General features: G+C 27.6%; 1 protein-coding gene and 1 long non-coding RNA gene across 2 annotated transcripts; one reads left to right on the top strand and one right to left on the bottom strand.

Annotated features, from left to right (window-relative positions):
• Positions 1–288: 288 nt before the first annotated feature.
• Positions 289–2,753, bottom strand: LOC136076548 (uncharacterized). The gene is made up of 4 exons (XM_065789882.1): positions 2,302–2,753; positions 2,067–2,191; positions 1,633–1,880; positions 289–1,550 (listed from the first exon to the last, which is right to left on the bottom strand). Exons 3-4 carry the CDS (start codon positions 1,685–1,687, stop codon positions 400–402), a joined length of 1,206 nt encoding a protein of 401 aa, XP_065645954.1. The 5' UTR covers positions 1,688–1,880; positions 2,067–2,191; positions 2,302–2,753; the 3' UTR covers positions 289–399.
• Positions 2,754–8,006: 5,253 nt separating this feature from the next.
• LOC136077032 (uncharacterized) lies at positions 8,007–13,604 on the top strand. Its single transcript, XR_010636781.1, has 3 exons — positions 8,007–8,680; positions 12,892–13,046; positions 13,409–13,604. It is a non-coding gene; the product is annotated as an uncharacterized LOC136077032 (long non-coding RNA).
• Positions 13,605–17,912: the final 4,308 nt, after the last annotated feature.

The following is a 17,912-nucleotide window of genomic DNA, read 5'->3' on the forward strand; positions in this document are numbered from 1 at the left end:
CAATATAATATAAACTAATTTACAAACACCTAAAAATGTTTATTTTGCATTTTATTCGCAGTGCTATGGATGTAGTTTTTAAGGGGTCACTAGCTGTAAAATAGGAAATCTAGCTTTTAATACAATTACAATGTATATGTTGAATAAACAGAAGTAAGAAAAAAATAAGAAATGTATATATTTAATTCAATAATAGTATACTCTTTGAATAACATAAAATGACCATAAAAAATCATATATATATATATACTTCTTAACACAATAACAATGTATATTTGGAATAGCATAAAATAGTTCTGAAAAAGAGACATGCAATAAACAAACATTTTATCTAAAAAACATAAATGAGTCATTAAAATTTGAAATGTTTGACTCAGAACAAAAGTATTGTGTTTTTATTTACGATTTGGATGATGATGATGATGCAGATGCAGGAAGAATCATTGCCGGTTTCTTGTTATCAATGCGACAAGCCATTTTACTACATACAGATTTAAGAATAGAATGACATTGCGAACACTCCTTTAAAGATTTTGCAAGACATTCTTTTACACAAGAGCATTGCAGTTTGCAACGATAAAACAGTTCTTTTTCTTGGAGCTTATGTTTCTCTTTCTCCTCTGAATCACAAATTTTCTTCTGTTTTTCTCCTTCGAGAGAAGCCACTTTTGAAAGCACATCTTGAGCCTCCATAGATCCGTGCACATTAGTGACCCTTGTTGTTTTTGTTTGATTAACCTCCTTGGGTTTAACCCGGTTTACAGAAAGTAACCCAGGCACTTCTGCTAAATTAAGGCTTTTTTCATATGATTCCTCGATAAATGATTGGGACATTTCATACATTGATTTCCAATATTCGGCTGAACCATACCGTCCTTTCGTTTGCGCTACTTTTGACTGAGATCTTGGAGTTGTTGCTAAGGGTCCATCTTTTGATGTCACATTTCTTGTTTTCTTAGGAGTAGCAGATGTTAGAGAAACATCATCAGTTTTATCAATAAGGAGAGCTGCTTGTTCGAACTTATCCTGTTGCATATCATCAACATTAAGACCATTCTTACTTATACCAACTCTCTTAGCAGCTGATACGATATTGGCAGCAGATGCCCAATTGTTCCACATTGTTCCTAGGATATTCACGAATCTTTCTCGGTTTATTGTCTGGAAAGAGGAATAGAGTTCATCTCGCGTGTTATTATAATAGCGATGGAGCTGTTGATTAGGTGCTTGGTCAAGTAGCTGTGTAACTTCAGTAGTATCAGGCGGAGACACAAATAAATTAATTTGCTTTTCACGCAAAAAATTAAGAACTTTAAAGTCAAAACGTGATGAATGACCATCTGATAGAAGCACAACTGGGCGCTCTATACCTTGCTCGGTGAGATGTTTATCAAGCTTGTTATACGCAGCCAATAATGAACAGTTGTCTTGCGAACCACTTTCTGTCGTTGAGATAATCAAATTTTTGATGTTACTGACAGCTTTTTGTGGTGTCATCTGGCTCGTTATGCCTTTGCCAGCAAATATTACCTGACACAATGAAACCACTCCTAAAAATATAAACATTATATTTCACTTTTTAAAAATATAATACTATAAAAGCAACAATTTTAGTTGTTAAAATTGACTCACCTGATATTGAAACAAATGGGTTTATAGTTATGCTCTCTCTGTTTTCGCGAATCATTTTTTACATGTCTCTCCTTTGCCAGCATAAACTAACCCAGCGGTTGTACCATCTACACCGCAGTTGATAAACTGTGGTGTTTCATCATGATTGAAAACTCTTTCTGTTGCAATACCACCGACCCATACACCTTTTTTTATTTTTTTATAGTTCTTCATTATTCTACAAGCAATCAGTTCGTCAGCCAAGGCATCTAGGTTAAAAAAAGTTATAAAATTAATAATAAAATCAAGTTACAAAAGTTATCAACGTACAAAACATATAAACTTATTCAAGTATAAAAACCAAGTTGTAGAATGAAAACACTTAAGAATGAAATTAACAATAAATCTTTTTATATTCAGGATAAACTAAAAAAATGTGATACCAAAATTTTTACCTAGATGAGCTGTAGCCATCTCCCTAGTACAATTTAGGGCTCTGTTCATTTTAACTCGGCCTTGCCTCTTAATGACAATATCATCATGTTCAGCATGCCATCTTCTCCAAAATGATTTCCCAAGTCTAAATAATTGGAAAAAAATGCTCAATATTTTACATCTATTTTATATCTACTGTACCCTTCTACCTGTTGGGATGTAGAGAAAATCAATGTAAAGGATTAACTTCCTTACTTTCTATTTTGTAGTGCCATTTTTCCACTTGGTGATAGTTTTAAAAACTTTCTTCCACCTTTTCCATTTTTGTTCAAATGATCTCTGATTTTCAGCACATCCAAAATAATTTCAGAAACTTCTTTCTTAGAGAGTCCCTGGTGGGCTCTGTTTTTGTTTCTGATAAAACAAACTATTTCTTTCTCATCATCTGGATGTAACACTCTCAAATGTTCCTTTTTTATATTCTTGACTTTTCCATCTAACCTTCTGTCTATTGTACCACGATCTTTAATTAAAGGAAACTTACCTGTTTTTAATGCTGCCTGTCCTCGTTTTTTATTTTCTGTGCACCAATCTACTGCCTCTGATATTTGATTTTCTTTAGCTCTTATGTCCTTTCTGTAAACTGTTGCTTCAGCTCGAGTTTCTGGCTTTGTTTTTGTTCTACTTCTTTTTCTACCAGCAGAAATCTTAAAGATTTCTGCTGGTAGAAAAAGAATAAATGCTATTTTTTGTTGGACTAAGTTAGTCAGCCTCCTTGTATATCATACTACACGGATTTATGACATAATAAAAAAAAAAGTTACAATTTTCAGAAATTTTTCATCCATATAAATACAATTATGTTCCTTGTAGTTTTTAAGGGGAATCTGTGAAAAAATTAGAAAATTCACAGTGCTAATTCTCACCAAATATGGCAAACCAAGAATAATGACTTCCAGGAAAGAAAAACCCATTATTAGGTATTTTCAAATTGAAAAAAAAATTTTCAAATAGTTGACCTGTAACAATTGTACCCCATTTTAAAAATTTGCGTAGTTTTTAAGGGAACTCTACCTGTATTAAATTAAAAACGTTCTAAAAAGTGTTAAAAGCAATTTAAAAAACAATAAACTACTTTTTTTTATCAGGACTATAACACAGCTCAGATATTCAACAAGAGAAAAGAATGTCAATTCATCCAAAGAACCCAAAGCTTTGACATAATTGAGTCTATCAAATTCACAGCCATTATAGTCGTAACTGATAAACAAACAACACTTTTGAATCTTTTCAATGTTAAAACTAATAGTTTTTTGGAACAGTTTGTCGCAGCATTTGTTATAAAGTTAGAAAAGATGAGTCAATGTGAAAGATTCCAGATTCATAGATCTAATTAGTTTGATTAGTTGCGGAGCAAATTAATTCAAAATAAATACATACACTAATAAGTGAGGGTTGAGATCAGTTGGATAACAACAAGTTTTTATTCACTAAAGGTGATCTCAGAAACATTGACATTTTTTGGAGATTCACATATAAACCAAATAGAGACACTTTCTAAAATATTACAAATATAAATATTAAGATAACAGTAGTTTTTATTCACTTAGCACGCTTGAGAATAAAAGATACGAACCGTTCTTCATATGGTAAAACGTAGGACTAAACAAATTAGAGTTGGTCAATAAACAATACATTCCCAGTCAACATTGACAGACGGGTACCGTATGGTTTTTGTCTGGGCTTACGGGAACGGGATTTTAACGTGTTCTGGTTTCCGGACGGGCCCCATATGGTTAAAAAAATAAAGCAAATTTGTTTGATTGGGTTTTATCTTTTTTTTATCAGGGCCGAAGGATCTGGAGATTTGACGGGTTTCCCATAAGGTTAAGTTTTCCCAAAAGGTTTAAACTGATGATGAAAAAAAATCATAACAAAGCATACTTGATGGTTGCCATTTATAATTCGTATTGTGCGTGAAATAAATTTAAAAATTTAATTTTTATGCATTATATTTTTTGTATGCATGATATTTGCATTGAAATTAAAGAGAAATTTTTTTTTCGGTGTATTTTTTCATTGTGAAACTCCATTAAAAAGACGTTGTTTTAAAATTTCATTTATTACCATTATAAAAGAATTTTTTTATATTAAAAAAAAAATAAATTTACAAAGTTTAATATATATGTTTAACATATGCTCCAGTAAATATTAAACATAAAGTAACTATTCCATTGAGAGACTGTTTGCATTTTTAAAATGATCAAAATATTAAGTTTTCTTTCTGCTATTGATGGTAATAACTGCTTTGAGTTTAATCAAAACATTGGTTTAGTCAGAAACATTTAAAAAGAGCAAACAGGCAAATATTGTTATGGATAGGTTATATATAGGGAATTTAAATCTTTTAAATCGTTTTTACAGATCCACTCTTTTCCATTGATTTTTCTATATTTTATGCAAGCAAAATGACTGATGTTAACGAAGTTTACCCACCGTGAGATATAAATACTAAGTGTTTACATATAAATGCAAAAAATCTACCTCGTTTTCTAATCATTGATTTTTATTAACTTTGATTTAAAATTGTACGCTTGTAATATTAACAATAATATCATAATATACATAGTATTATGTATAAGTTGTACATTATTTACTGTTTACAATTTAAAATTATTAACGTTTAGAATATTTTGTTTCAGCTAATGAAGGTGATATTTGTTTTGAAATTACAAAAAAAAATGGTTTAGTTAAAAAGGTTTTAAAAAGCAGACGAATCCTGTGACGAATAGGTTATGTTTGAGAAATTTGCAGCTTTTTAGTTATTATATATATATATATATATATATATATATATATATATATATATATATATATATATATATATATATATATATATATATATACTGTAACATTAAAAAAAATACTGTAACATTTTTCTAAGATGAATACAAAATCAACACAAAATTAAATAGGCTTCACAACGGCAAATTAAACTTTTTTTATTAAGAATTATATATTTTTATATTATTTTAATCAGTATGTATTAATTATTATTAAGAATTATATATTTGATTATATTTTAACCCTAATATATCATTGCTGCTTTCATTTTATGAGTATTCTTTTAAATATATATTTCTTTTTCACTGGTGGGCATTCGTGTACATGAATTTCTTTTAATACAAGCGAGCAGTAAAGTAAAAGAATCTATTTTCTTTGTTGAATAAATTTCTAGTACCTTTTTGTTATAATCATAAAATATTTTTTGTATTTAACCTATATTTCAGCAGCTTTTTCATTAAAAAAGTCGAGAAAAAGTAGTAGATAGGTAAAAAAAAATTTTAGTCGATGCCGATGAGTAAAAAAAGATAATAGTCAATGTGATCACCTAATTCAGTTGATATAAACAAAAAAAATAAATACTAATATAAATATTATTAAAATATTAATAAAAGATAAACAAAAAAACAAAAACAGTAACTAGAAGACCCTAATACTCGATCAAAATTTTGTAAGGATTTGACGCAAACGACTTTTCAATATTTTGAAAAACTAAATTGACAAAGCACATGTACTTCTTGAAATAGACTTTGCAGTAAGACTTAATAAGCAACACCACCACTTTTTTCTAAAGGACTTTTTTTTTATTTTTATTTTATGAGCATTTGGGAATACCACTTTTGATGGGACTCCACAGGGTTAGTTTACATTCTGATATATATATATATATATATATATATATATATATATATATATATATATATATATATATATATATATATATATATATATATATATATATATACATATATATATATATATATATAAATATATATATATATATATATATATATATATATATATATATATATATATATATATATATATATATATATATATATATATATATATATATATATATAAAAGCAGGGAGCTCATTTGCAAATTTAGGGGCCCTTCTACAAATGTAAGGTTTTTTTTTTATTTAGTATTATCTATTGGAAAAATTTTTAAGAATATTAGGGCCCTTTTGAAGGAGGGGGGTTCTAGGATCTAGTAGTCACGGCACTGTTATATAAGGTTTCTGATGAGTCTTCATTGATGAAACCTTAGTGTGAAATGAAAAAAGTTTCGCTCTATTTTAAAGATTAGATTTAAAAATTATTAGTCCCCGGGAGCAGACTTTCAGTATGATGTCACACTGCTTACCCAAATCAGTACAAGATATATGTATATATATATATATATATATATATATATATATATATATATATATATATATATATATATATATATATATATGTATCTCTCTCTCTCTCTATATATATATATATATATATATGTATATATATATATTAAATATATATGTTAAATTTCTCGTCACGTCTCGTTCTCGGTCTCACTTCTCGTGAAATTTAACAATTTTTGAAAACAAATTTATTAAAATCCAAGTAAAAAAAAAAAATGTAAGCATGGTTTTGACAAATAGACACAAATGACATTTGTCAAATGTAAACAACTTTAAAAAACTTCAAAAATTAATTTAGAATTTTTTTGCCAACTTTTCCAACAAGACAATGTTTTCTCTGATTAAGATGATTTGTTCTACTTTTAAATGAAAACATTTAAAATAATATAATATTTTCAATGTTTTCATTTATATAACTTATAACTTTTTTAAAGAGTTTTTTTTTATTATATTGACGAAAGTTAAAGTGTTATTTATTAATATCAAAAAGTGTGTTGTACTTCTTGTGCTTAGTAATTGTTGAAGATATTATCTTTTTTTTTTCTATCCTATTCTTTTTTTTAAGTTTATACATTTTCTATGCACGTGCCAAATTTCAAGAATTTATTTTAACTAGCAAATACTCTATTTTTACCCTCACTTTTGGTACCTAAATTTTGTTTTTCCGACTTCTGTTTGGGGGAGAAGGGGGGTGGGGTACTGAAGGATATTAAATATTCGTTTTTATAAGCCAATAATAATAATTATTAAAAAATTTATGTGATTTTTCTATACTTTCTATATTTTTATATATTTTGGATATGAGTACTAATAATACATTTATAAAGTATCGATGTAAAAATAACATTTATTATATATTAAATCAATAATACATGTTTTTTGCCCAGTCCAATCATATTATTACATTATTACATATTAAAAAGCTTTATATCATATAATAATATAATATATTGCTTTTTTATGTATTTGGAGTATATCATATATTAATATACTAATATTTGTCTAAAAATATATAGACATATATAATATATTTATAGTATATTAAATTTAATATACTATTTATAGTATATTATATTTATAGTATATTATATATTTAATATATACTATAATATAATATATATTTAATACATACTATATCAGTAATAATTATGAATGATATGATTCAGATACAGAAATGACAGTCTTGCACAATAGCAGAATAGAAAAACTAAAAAAAAACATAGAAAGGCTATTACTATTTTTACTGGACTAGAAAAGAAAATTATTCTGAAGCTGTTGATTATTATATGAAAAAGTTCCAGCTAGTTGCTAACATTGTAGTTGATGTTTTCATTGAGTTGATGTTTCCAGTGATGTTTTCATTTTCATTGATGTTTCCAGTGAGTTGATGGTTCCTAATGTAAATATGTTGCCATTATTTTTTGATAGTTAGACACACACACACATAAATATATATATATATATATATATATATATATATATATATATATATATATATATATATATACATATATACAGATATATACATATATACATATATATACATATATATATATATATATATATATATATATATATATATATATATATATATATATATATATATATATATATATATATATATATATATATATATATATATATATATATATATATATATATATATATATATATATATATGTTATAATATAATAATTTATATGTATGCATTTTGTGTTTGAGAATGACTGAATCTATAAATGTAGGTATAGCTTATATGGTATTATTTTTAGCACTTCCCTAAATGACTACTTCTATGTCCTTATTGCTATTGACAATAATCTATCAATGCATTGATTTTCAATTCATATATGATGTCTTTTTCTTTGTGTTTACTTATTTGTTATATTTTTTCATTTCATATTTATCATATGATGGATTTATGCGATATAGAAGAACAAAGTATTGTAAATTTGTATTAATTTTTTAAAAACATCTACTAATAACTAGTCCAGTTGATGTCTAAACTTCAATGTTGCTTATGTCATTTTTAAGTAGTTTCTAGGCTTTTCTAAATGTGTTTCTTATTCACATGCTTTTACAAGCAAGGTCTGCAAACAAATTTAAGCTGAAAATTTTTTTTAGCCTTTAAGGAGAATTGATGTTGTTCTTTGTTTAATTTAATTTGTTTAAATATAGTAGTTTTAATAAATAAATGTTTGTTTGTTCTTGGTTTTTTACTTATTTGTTTTCAGATTCTTAAGAACTAGGCAACTTAGCTAAGCAAGTTTTGTTTTATTTTTTAGTGCAATTGGAAAGAGCTGAAAGCCATTTTTTAGTGCAATTGGAAAGAACTGAAGTGTTTTTTAGTCACTTCACACAGTATAACTGGTACTGATTTGAGTAAGTTTACTATTTTTTTATTTATTTTATATTGGATTTATTTTATATTAGTTATATATTTTATGTATTTAACATGGAAATTACAGTCAGTAATTTGTTGATCACTTACTTAAATAATTTTGTGCATTGTAGTCTAGATTCTTTGTTAAATTAAAAATAATTGATGTAAATAAATATTGTTTAATATTTTTATTAAACGACATATGTATATAGACATAAAAAGATATGGATTTCAATAAATCTTAAGTTTAGATGTAGTCTTAGATTAGAAAAGATCACAATTTGTAAGATTCTTTTACATTTTTTTATTATTCAGCTTTAACAATAGTAATGTTAATGGCAGAGCGGATTTACAGTTTTAGGGGCCCTAGGCCAAAAATAAGCCTGCGACCCCATATTTAGAAGTAATATGTTAGTTTAAAAAAATATAATCCTAGAATAGCTAATTAAAAGTTTTATTTCAATTTTTTTTTAATATTTTATAAAATCTACATAATCTTTTTTCTGTATTTTTCATTAACAAAATCTTTATAAATCTATAATGATTGATTTCATTTTGTCTGCGTTGCTTGATAATAATGCAAAATTATTTAACGTTTTTTGCGACATAGTTGATCGCAAATCATTTTTTGTTAATTTTAATTTCGAAAATGACCTTTCTCCAGAGCAGTTGGATATCATGAAACATTTAAAAATCCTAAGAAAGATTTCAGTATTTAGAAATGTAGCCTCCATTTGTTTTTCCTTTATAAGTTTGTACAAAAACAAATGGGAAAATTCAAGAACTTGAGTATTAAAATATTCTTTTAAGTATAGATGTAGATGTTCAATTTCTGCATATAAATTATCATCAATATCTTCCGTGTAGTCTTTCACCAGACGATTAATGCATGTCTTCAGCTTATCTTTGTTGAATCTCGTGTCTAATAAAAATATAAATTTGTTATTCAGTTCCTGATAGCATTGAGCTCTTTCTTTTAAATTTGTAATAAGATTATTGATAGTTTTTAAAAAAACGTTTGTCTTAAACTCTTCACGTGGATTTAATTAAGGTTCTTCTGATCGGTTTTCACCTAGTAGCGCTTTCTTATTACGGTGTCTCTTTTGTAAATAATCTATGTCTGGTAACAGTAATTTTGCATCTTGTTCTATTAAATCAAATGTGTTAGTTAATCCAAGAAGATAATCTTCAAGAGATGAATAAAGTTCAGCTCATGTATCTAGAGTAATAGTTGCACTTTGCAATGATTTGGAAACAGCATTCATTCGTTGCAAAATTTGATCACATGTTATTGTTTGTAAAGCAAATTCAAAAGTTTCCATTTTCGATAGTAAATTTCCAGCTGCAGCTCTTGTTTTATGTTTCAAAACTTTCACACTAAATGATTTTGACCAATCCTTCCATTAATTTATTTTAGTTCTGGTGAATGGTTTTGACCGAGTCAGCATGAACACTCCACCAAGTATTTGATAATGATTTCAATGAACTACTTGCAAACTATTTCAAAACATGCCACAACTTTGTAGAAGCAGAGAAAAAATTGTACAGTTCTTGAACAAAACCAAAAAAATTGATTCCCTCGATGCAGCAATCTACAACAGCCTCTCCTACCAAGTTAAGAGAATGACCTGAACATGATAAGAATTTTGCCAGCTTATTGAACTCCAAAACTCTAGTTTTCATTCCTTTATATTTTCCAGTCATATTGCTTGAGTTATCATAAAACTGGCTTTTGCAGTTGCTGATTTCCAAGTTCAATTTTACGTTTAAAAAGTCCACGGTTGCATTTGCTAAATTTTCCCTGGTGTGATTATCGATGTGAATGAAGTTGACAAATCTTTCAATAGGCACATTAGAAATTTGATCAATGTACCTCAAGATCACACATAGTTGATCTTTGTGACTCGCATCAGGTGTTGAATCTACTGATTATTCATAATACTTAGATTTCAAAACATCGTCGCTGATTGATTGCAAAACTTTTCTTGCCATCAATACGGTGAATTCAAAATATGTATTCTTTGAGAGGTGGTTTGTTTTTCCAGAATCACTGTCACCATAATTTTTTTTTGTATTTGGCCAATAAAGGCAATAAATAACTGAGCAATCAACTCAAGCAGACCAATAAAATTCCCATTGCTCTCAGACCCAAATTTTTCATTTGAACCTCTAAAAGTTAAGTTTTTTTCGATCAATGTGCAAATTACAGCTATAACTCTTCTTACAACCTCTCTTCAGTAGTTTTTTTTCTTTGCGAATTTTGTTGAGAAGTTGATCATTTAAAAAAACCTTGTTATTTTTTCTGTGAAAGTATGCTAATGAAGCTTTTCTGTGGTCTGATGAGTGTTCATGTCCCTGAATTTATGCCCCTGAATTTTTCCAATCTTTATGTCCTGTTGAAGCTAAAGCACATTTTAAGGGGTTCAAAAAGCTTGCAGACAATATAGAATACACAATCTAATGCTGTGGAATATATGAGCCATTCTCTTTTAAATGTTTCACCATTTACTTTTTTCCCCATTAACAAGCTTTTTGAGCAATATCGATCATGATCTTGATACATCATTTTAGCGGATTCAAAGTCATAATCTGTATTTTGACATTTTAACGGACCGTTCTCTATCCAAAATTGTATATCCTCAGCTGAAAGAATTTCCCAAAGTCCTGGATCACTTTTCCTATTAAATGGCAAATCGATAGGGAAACATACTCTCTCCTTATTGAGTTTTGATTGCTCGTTTAAAGTTTGAGTTTCATTAATTGAGTCCTCTACAAAATACAATATTTTTGCCTCTTTACTTATGCCACAGTTTGCAAGTTTAGCTAAAGTTGGTGAATTACCATGACATTTTGCTTTTAATAAAAAACTATCAAGTTTTCGATGTTTCTTTATGTTTTTTTCTTTTTTTTTTTTCTTTCTTTTTGCAGCTCCACTTTCATAGCTTCTTCCCATATCTGTTAAAAAGTTCTGAAAATGAACACATTTAATTAATTTAATTGCTATTGTTTACGAGCACTGATTTTACTAATAGATAACACTCCACTATTTTTTATTATTAAAATTAAGTAAAATAACTACATAATAAGCGAAAGTTTGCCTACATAAATAAGCGAAAGTTTGTTAAAAATAAACAGGAAAACAAACGTTAAAAATTTATGATTACTTTTTCCCCGCTTATTTACTTTACTTAAAAGCGTCTAAAATATCTCTTAAGTTTGATGCAATTTAAAATTTAAAACAATTACTTTCTTCAATTACTGAGACATTTTACATAAAAGCGTGTAAATTTTTCTTAAAATAAACACATTCATTTTATTTTAAATCGAATATTTTAAAACATTATGCACAAATAATGAAAAAAATAATTTATTAACTACCGTTTTTGGAAAATTAATCAGGCTGTTTTGCAAATAAATAATGTTCACTACTATTGTAAACCTTAATTAATTAGAAAAACAGCCCTAATTATAGTTATTTTCTTGGTTTGATAAGTTGATAAGAACCAAGTAATTCTAGAAAATAATATTTTAGAAGGTTCTCGGTTAAACTTTTAATAAAAAAACGTATTGTTATTAAAAAAATGTCAAATGTTAAATAAAATTGTTGAGTTGATTGTTCATTAAAGTTATTATTTATACTAATGAACAAAATGTTGCAAAATGCTTTTTGCTTAATTTTCGTCTTAAAATATTTTTTTTTTTTTTAATCACGAAAATATTTAGAAAAATAAAAAAGTAAAATTTTTTACACAGTTACTTTCTAATAAAAATGTATGGACTTTCCAAAAATTCAAATTTAATTTTGTTTTTTGCAGGGCCCCTAGGCCATGGCATATTTGGTTACTGGCAATGTTAAATGATAATAGTGAAATTGAAGTGGATAATGTTAGGCTCAAAGAAGTTATTAATGTAAATATTAATAGGCAACTTGAAAATAGTTGTATTTAAGTAAAAGAGATAGGTCTAGGCAAGATGAAATTAATCGTTGTGGAAATGTAAGAAATGCTACTCAGCGAGCAGAAAACTTACTTGCCAGAATTAAGTGTCAAGCAGTGTTAATGTCTGTTAATTTGATTTTACTTTAGACAATTTAGAACAAAGCAAAGTATAAAGTTTACTATTTATAGTAACAATTAATAACAGTTTTGAATTTAAATGATTTTAAATTTTTTTGCAATTTCAAACATAATTATGTTCTTTTGTTTTTTAGTTGCCTTTGTCATCACTTGATTAGTTTGCTTACTGTTGAAACATGGTTTTAATTTTGTAAATTTAATATGATGTGAAATTTACTCTATTATTCATTAGTCAATAGTTAGAGCGAAGCTGGAGCTTAATTAAGAAATGCTGGAAATTAAAACGAAGGTAAAAATAATTTTGTTTACTGGTAACATAATAAAACCAGTTACTACTATTTATTGCGTGTTTTTTACTTTTTTTTAACATGCTGCTTTGGAAACACTTTCTCTCCCTCTCTCTCTCTTAGATGAGAGGGAGAATAAATAAAACTTTTTTAATTACTCGGGAGACAGTATTGTGTGCTTACAAATATTTTATGCTATGCGCTATTGTTGTTGTGTTTTGTGTTGATAGACCTAGGCTGTTATAGCTATTTTTTATTCTTTATATTTTCTGTTATATTATTATCCTAATTCTACTAACAATAAAATGCTAATAACACTTTTTTAATGAAAAATTATGACTTTTTATTTTATTTCTTTTTTTAGGTTTTTGCAGGCTTTACTTGACTTCCATTTTCTGGTACCTGTGTTGTGACAGATTTTAAAAAGAACTTAACTGATGTTAATGCAGTTTTTATGTCGTTAAATATAAGCAATGATATTGCTGGTAGGGAGTCAAATAAAATATTATTTATAGATAAATTTGTATTTAATTTTTTAAATAATATATCAAGTTATAAAAGTGTTTTTGTTATTAATGATTTAATTACTCATAATCCCTATTAAGGGTTGCTTACTGCTATTTTTTTTTATTATTGCTACTGTTGTAAATTCCTACTGTTATTATTGTAGTTGTAGTTGTTATTGTTATTACTACAGTTGTTATTACAATGATTATTACTGTATTATTACACAGGTCAACAAAAAATTTTTTTTTCTGGTGCCGAGCAAACAATTTGGCAAGGTGTTGGGCCGTTAATGTACCATTAACGGCCCAACACCTTGCCAACAGTTTATAAAACAGTTGGCTAAGTGTTGATAAAAGCGTTACGTTTTTTTCACGGTACCAACTAAATAGCCAACTGTTGGCCCAACTGTAGCTAATAGTTGGTTATTAGGATATGGCCACCTATTTACCAACTGTTCAATGTTTACTGGGTAGTTGGTTGAATTTTTTTGGCTAGGTTTTGGCCAACAGATACAAAATATTTATTTAGTTCAGCATCTATCTTTTCTTGATTAATCAAGAACTCTTTGTTTATTTTAATCATTAGGGCAAAGATATTTTTGTTGTTACTGCCTGTAATTTCTCGAATGATTTCCCAAGTGCGTTTAGAATTTAGTTTATATTTTTCTAGCAAATTAGTATAGTATATTTAAGATTTTTTTTTTGTCGCTCAAAGATTGTAGCGTGATTTTTATAAATAATTTTAATTTCTACTGATTTTTATTTTAAATATTTAATATACAGTCATGGACAAAAGTTTCCGACCACTACAATTTTTTACAAAAAACACTCAAAATTTAGAAAAACAAGTAGTAAAATATAAATCAGTACATATATTTCTAGTGTTTATTCACACTATACAGGTTAAACAGCATGTCTATTCATATTTTAGTATTTACAATGAAATCCTTTATTTTTGAGAATATTTTCAATACGTCCTGGCATCGATTCACACAGTTTCTTGCAATAGTCCGGCGTAATCTCCTGCACCCACACGCGTTTAATCCAGTTGATGAGGTCATCGTCAGAACTTGGGCTATGTGCAACAATCTTCTGCTTCATTACAGTCCAAACATTCTCAATAATATTGAGATCTGGACTGTTGCCTGGCCAAGGTTCCAGTAGCGGGATGTTTTCAGAACGCAGCCAGTCCTTAACAGCCTTGGTACCATGACAAGGTGCGCCATCATGCTGGAAATGAGTGATGCCATGTATTGGTACAAATGGTGGCAGCTTATCTATCAGTATACTCAAGTAAACAGCACCATTGATCGTTGTATTTTTAGGCATAATCCAAATGCCAACACGACCGCTACTAGAGACTGCTCCCCAAACCATAACTTTTGGAGCCTGTTTGACTGTTTGTATAACGTACTTTGGATTATGCCTCTGATTTGGTGGGCGTCTGACATGTCTACAAAATGAGTAGAATTGCGTGAATGTTGTCTCATCTGAAGACATCACTTGTTTCCACTGGGCTGGTGTCCACTGCCTGTACTTCTGACAAAACGCTATGCGATCGCAAATATTCTTTGGTGAAAGCTTCGGCTTCCGTGCTGGTCGGTAAGATTTCAAGCCTGCATCAAATAATCGTCTGCGTATTGTCCGACTGTTTGGTTTCTTATATGGTGATCCAGGCAGTTTGCCTCTAATAGCACTTGAGGATGCTCTTGGTGATTTTTTTGCTGCCTTTATTATAGGATTATCCATACGGTTGCTTGTAACCTTCGGGCGCCCAGCGCGTGAACGGGATTTAAAACTTTTCAGCTCTTGATTTCTCTTTACAGTAGCTACAACAGTGGAATGTGAAATACCGAGCTTTTTGGCTATCTGTCTTATAGAAATGTTCTCTTTGTACAAAAAAACGACCTGAGCTCGCTTTTCAGATGACAGTTCTTTACAACGTACCATTTTAACTAGTACTGCTTCAAATAAGGTCTCCGTAATATAAAATGTTCCAAAATATTTCAGTTATAACTGAAAATAAACATGTAAACATCAATTTTAGACTCTAATTGACAATTAGCACAAATTGGTACAAAATTGTAGCACTAAAGTAGCCCAAAAGCAATTTAAAGTAGAATGCATTAACAAATATGCAAAAATCGCAGTGGTCGCAAACTTTTGTCCATGACTGTATAGTTTTTGTTTAACTTTTGAAGATTTTTTCTCAGTTCCTTGGTAATCCATGGTGATTTATTGTTTTTTGGTTTTAGATTAATTTTTATTTGTGGGAAATTTGATTCGTTCAACAAAGAATGTTTAAAAAAAATTGTTGTTGACTAAGATTACATTATCTAGAATATTAATATGTTCCCAATGTAGTAAAGATAGTTGTTCCTTAGATGATGTCAAATTTGCTTCACTAAAAATACGTTTAACGTGATATTGGTTTGTATGTGGCAATATTTTATTATTAGTATTAAAAAGAATATCGGAAAACTTTAATTATGTTGTGAAATAGAAATGTACTAAAATTTTCAATTACGTCAGATGGTGGCCGATAGCAACAGCTAAGTAAAATGTTTTTGGTTCTTTTAGTTTAGATTTCAATAGTTAAAACTCTATATTGTTGTCAGAAACACTCATGTCATGCCTGATAAAAAATTTAAAATTTTTCTTTACGTAATAAACGAACCGCCTCCGCGTTTCTTAATTTTTCGCGCTAATGGTATCAAATTAAAACCTTGCAAATTAAAATTAGCACAAGCATCATCATCATTACACCACGTTTCGGTTAAGCAAATTACGTTAAAGATTTTAACAATTTTTCCTCAATTATATTACAAAAATTATCAAAATTTCTTTTTAAGCTTCTTATGTTTAAATGCAAAGCGTTTAAATTATCAAGTTTAAGAAATACTTTTATTTCGTTGGTATAAAAGTAATTGCAATTACTTTTTAAGAGCTTCAGCTCCGTTAAAATAATTTAGATCTGGATCTGATTTATCATCAAATAAAAAATCATCAGTTTGAAAAAAAATGCAAAAATTTGATTCAAAACTTTTTTTATAAAAATAACTTTAAACTAAAAAAATAACTTTTTTTAAAAGTTATTTTTTTAGTTTAAAGTTATTTTTTAATGGTTACAAGACCCTTAGTCAACAATATTGACCCTGATAGAAATATCGTGAATAAATTTTAACATGAACTAATAAAAACAACTCAAGTTATTATTTTAAGTTTTTGGTATACGACTACCTTAAGCTCGTTTTATTAATTGTACGTAAGGTTTTTTGATAAAACCCTCTATGGGCAATTTTTTGCATTAGATAATATAATATTATCTAATATTATTAATATTATATATAATATTATTTAATAAAGATAAGATTATTTACTTTATTTTATTACAATCGTTATAAAAATATGATTTTTGTTAAAAAAATAAAAAAGCAGATTTTGTTTAAAAAATAAATAAATTCTAATAAAGATTTTTTTAAAGCAATAAAAAACGCGGAAACTCAAAAAAACAGCAACATAGGTCTTGTCACTAAAATTAATCCGTAAGTGAAAAATGCATTAGTAAATAACAGCGTTAAAGTTGCCTAAATTATTTCGTTTAGTGTGTTAGTTACCAGCGTTAAAGTTGCGTAATATAGCACTTCAGTTGTACTAAGAAGATTTAGCTAGATAAACTGGAACAAATAAATCTATTAGATAAATGCACGTTGATAAATAATTTCCATTAAGATTAAAAAAGTAATAATAAACGATGTGCTTTGATAGTTGAAGAAAAACACTTAACAATAAGTCCCAACAAAAATATATCGATAATAACATTAATGCTTAAAACACAAAACAAATATTTCAGTTTGTTAGGATTAAAGAAGGATTCACATTAAAACCATTGCCTTTGTAAAAATGTTTATTATTTAAGTTAATACTTTTCAAATGTTGAGTGCTCTTTAGAAAAAGTAACCAATGGAAAATCAAATAAGTAAAAAATAAGAAAGTTGTTATAAATTAAAACTTGATGCATACCGTGATATTATTCAATTGTACAATCATTAAACTTTTTCGAAAAATACCCACTTTGTCCTAATATTGAGTTCCCATTTTAAAAAGTTAATTCCCAAGTACATAAATTATTTTGTTTAAACCTTTCCTACGAAACTGTTGTTTATCGAGTACATCTTTTTACAACAGTAAACATAAGTGCTATATTTATTATCGCACATTATAGCTGTTATTTATTAATGCAACTTTCGCTTCTCATAACAGATTATTTAGATAAACTTGATGTATGCAATAAATCTTGAGAAATGACTTAAAACATTACTAATAGTATTATCTGTGGAATGATAAATATTATCTAATAAT

The sequence above is a fragment of the Hydra vulgaris genome, chromosome 02, assembly GCF_038396675.1.
Source record: "Hydra vulgaris chromosome 02, alternate assembly HydraT2T_AEP".
NCBI classification, from domain to species: domain Eukaryota; kingdom Metazoa; phylum Cnidaria; class Hydrozoa; order Anthoathecata; family Hydridae; genus Hydra; species Hydra vulgaris.

What these genes read in the sequence shown, in the direction of transcription:
- LOC136076548 (XM_065789882.1), bottom strand. Translation starts at nt 1,687, where the DNA reads ATGATTCGCGAAAACAGAGAGAGCATAACTATAAACCCATTTGTTTCA. An exon ending in CCCATTTGTTTCAATATCAG is followed by an intron (nt 1,551 to 1,632) that starts GTGAGTCAATTT and finishes TTATATTTTTAG; the next exon opens with GAGTGGTTTCATTGTGTCAG.